The sequence below is a fragment of the Elephantulus edwardii genome, unplaced genomic scaffold (genome assembly GCF_000299155.1).
Source record: "Elephantulus edwardii isolate Elephantulus edwardi_28Jun2011 unplaced genomic scaffold, EleEdw1.0 scaffold00163, whole genome shotgun sequence".
NCBI lineage: Eukaryota > Metazoa > Chordata > Mammalia > Macroscelidea > Macroscelididae > Elephantulus > Elephantulus edwardii.
In genome coordinates this window covers 479790-483180 of record NW_006399913.1, presented here as the reverse complement: position 1 = coordinate 483180, position 3391 = coordinate 479790, and the positions used below count along the sequence as shown (strand labels likewise).

Sequence of the window (3391 nt, the reverse complement as noted above, 5' to 3'; positions counted from 1 at the left end):
TAAGCTGTACAAATGCTTTAATTTTTAAAGCAGTAAAATGGATTTGTCCTTGGAGCCAAGAATATAATAGCCTGGGAGCATAAACTGATAGAATCACAAAATGTAGCCTGCATTGTGACTTCAAATCAAATAATTCTCTATTGAGAGCCAGACAGAGAAATAAAATCCTCTTGGTATTGAACTTATATTTGAATAACCAATGAAGTATTTCCTTTTGTGTAGTAGAATATATTTCTCATGATTAGGAATATGACTAGGTTTTCACTGTCTCCAGTATACAGCAAAGGGTGACACAGTGCCAAATGATAAACATGACGCCTTCTGCTCTTAAAAGCGCAAATTAGCAAAGCACCTTAAGATGCTAAACAGTCAGAGGACTTGTGCCAAAGTAAATGGTGATTTAAAACAAAACAGAAGTTGAAATAGTGAAAAGGTAAAAACACAAATGAGTCTTAGACTGGAGTCCCTTTATAACGGAAATCAATGATAATTACTATAGAGTAATATTAGATTAAAAAAAGTTGAGAGATAAAATGAATCTAGTAAACTATTATAATCAATTGTATGCCAAGGAAGGGCAGATGTCCTTTGGCAAAGATAGAAAGAGAAAAAAAGACAAATACAAAAACCAATGCTGTAGCAATATCTGCACAATTTACAATCAGCATAGAGCCTATAGACATCAAGTAGAGGTTTTAACATCAGTAGTGAAGAAAATTTGCTACTTACTGGCACAAAGTACCCGTATCAATACAGTCTTGTATTGCATTTTGAAGCATTTAATACATTTGCCTGCAGCTTTTCCAAATTAAAGCTACTCTGTCTATATGCAACATAAAAATGTGGTCTCGGTTTCAATAAAATTTTAATTTTGTTCAAGCGTGCAAATGTTCAACCAACACCAACTGAAAGAAGGTCGTGGCTATCAACTTCGCAGGGAGAGATCAATAGTGTGTGTTTAATAGATTGTTTGGCGATTTGGTGGTGGTTGTGTTTTGTTGTATTTTTATCCCTTCCTTAATTTGAACATTGGAATGTGAGTCACCACATCAAACACTCTACAGGGCTTCTTTGGTTTTCAGATTAAACATGTTTAATATTACCTCTTATCTTGCCACTTTCTCTTCATTTCCATTTTAAATAATCATAAATAAGAAAGCCTTGCTACTCTTTGGTACAACATAGCTGTTTGATTCAGCTGAGTTTCAAAGTCTTAAAAATTGCACTCCTTTCTTTTTCAGAGTCCTGAATCATTTCAAAGGTTTTCAGCTGAAGGATTCTTTATTGTATTCAAATTTTGTCCCATATGCATTGTTTTGGTTACTCAGCTTATGAAGAGTCTTGGAAATAGAATTGGGGCCACAGCAGAAGACACCAACTGTTTTCCTAGGAGAAGGAAACAGAAAATTAGGTGACAACAAGCAGAATATAGCAAAAGTGCACTTTATGAACATGGTTCAAGACATGAGCAAGACAAAAACACACTTCCCAATTGTCTCCATGTGAAAGTGACTTTGAGGAAATTATTTTCTTTGGTTCATATATTTCATATTAGGACCAAGGATAATAAAGAATGTATGTGTGCGCACATATCCACTTGTTCATACAGACACTGAACAGCCTGCCTTGGGTTTTTTAAAAGAGTGCACCAGTGAAGCCAGAAACCAAATCCAGAGCAGACGACTTAGGGCTCACACCAGAACCATGGCCTTTCTCCTCACACCAGAACCATGGCCTTTCTCCTCTTATGGGGCATTCTGCATAAATTTTTAATAGATCTCACATGAATTTTTATTAACAGTGATAAGTAACAGAAGAGAAAGGAGAGGTATTATCAGTTTGGAAGATTAATTTTCAATTTATACCCACATTGAAAAAACAAAAAAAGCCCATATTATTTGGGATTTTTTTTTATGTTTACACTGAAATAATGACAAAGATGTGAAGAAGTTGGCATAGTTCACAGGGGGTTGTGCTGCTAATCCAAGAGCAGGGCCTCTCTTGTGGTTCGAATCCACCAGTATCTTTCTCCTTGGGAGGAGGATAGGCAATTTCCTTCCCTGTGGCTTTTAACCTCAAAAAAACCCACTGGATGGTCAGCTATGAGTTGGTTTCAATGCAACACCAAAGCATTTGGATTTGTATTTTAATGTAACATTTTAATAATTAAATTACGCATATCTCTAATAAATAGACAAAAGAAATCCAACAAAGTGACTAGCATATCATATTTAAATATTTGTTGATTGTCTTCTCCAGAATAATTTATAGTCTTGAAACCCAACGGAGGTTCCAATGAATCTGAGTTGATGCCACAACAATGGGTTTAGATAAAAAATGATCAGGAATTCATATACCAACTTCTTGTTGTTGATTGCCATTGAGTCAAGCATGACTCACAGCGACTCTATGAACAAAAAGACTTATGCCTTTCCATAACTATAGTAATTTCTCCAAGTTTACAGAGTTTCCAGAGGTATGGTGGTTTACGAAGTGGATGCCACGCCTGCTTCCAAACATGTTTTACAACTGGGAGCTCCACCAAACACTGTCCACATTGGGAAACCATTCTGGTATTTGATACCCCAATGGCACAAGGTTCAGCATCACAGCAAACCCAGATTTGACAAAGAGTGATGTACAAAGTGGAAAAGTGTTCTTCCAGATATAACACCACTAGTCTCACTTAGCAGTGGTTAAGTGTTGTCAAGTTGAGTATGGCTCAGAGTAAACTTTGCTTTTCTATAACTAACATCATTTCTGTGCATTTATGGAGTTTAGAGAGTTTGTAGAGTTTCCAGAGGCATCTAGTTTAGGAAGTAGATGCCACTCCTGTTTCCCAGCATGAATAAATCTGGAAGCTCATCCAAACATTGTACATAATGGGTAACCATTATGGTATTTGACAAGACTACGGAACAATGTGGAGCATCACAGTAACTCCAGTTATTCTGTATACAAAATAAAAAAAAAGATTGCTGTGTCATTTAAAGAATATTAATTTCAAAATTAAAAAATTTGGCCTGAGGGTTGCAGGCCTGAGGGCCTCATGGGATTTTAAAACCACACCCTCTAGCAGACCTCCCCTCTTGGTCAAAGGCTCAACGACACACACCTTTGGTGGAAAAAGAGCAGTAACACATATCAAACATGACCCAAAAGAAATAATACATTCCCACTCACTGAGAATGTCTGATGCTGAAATAAGATTACAAATCCATTTTTTGGTTACCAAATACTCTGAGGAAGTAAAAAAAAAAAAAAGCTTGGCTTTTATTTTCAATTTTTCACTTTGAAAACTTGTTGTTGTTGTGTCATGTGTCATTGAGTCACTTGCGACTCACAGTGACCCTGTGTACAAGAGCCCTAAACGCTGTTCTATCCTGTGCCA

At 36.4% G+C, this 3391-nt stretch overlaps 1 protein-coding gene across 3 annotated transcripts in view; it reads right to left on the bottom strand.

Annotated features, from left to right (window-relative positions):
• Positions 1 to 1017: 1017 nt before the first annotated feature.
• The window catches only part of NOX4 (NADPH oxidase 4), a 264726-nt gene continuing 262352 nt past the window's right edge, over positions 1018 to 3391 (bottom strand). For 2 of the 3 annotated variants that reach the window (XM_006895246.1, XM_006895247.1), the window contains one exon: positions 1018 to 1386. In XM_006895246.1, coding sequence (XP_006895308.1) covers positions 1266 to 1386 — 121 coding nt within the window. In that variant the 3' untranslated portion in view covers positions 1018 to 1265. The remainder of the gene's footprint in view (positions 1387 to 3391) is intronic. The other variant, XM_006895248.1, reaches the window with a different exon arrangement.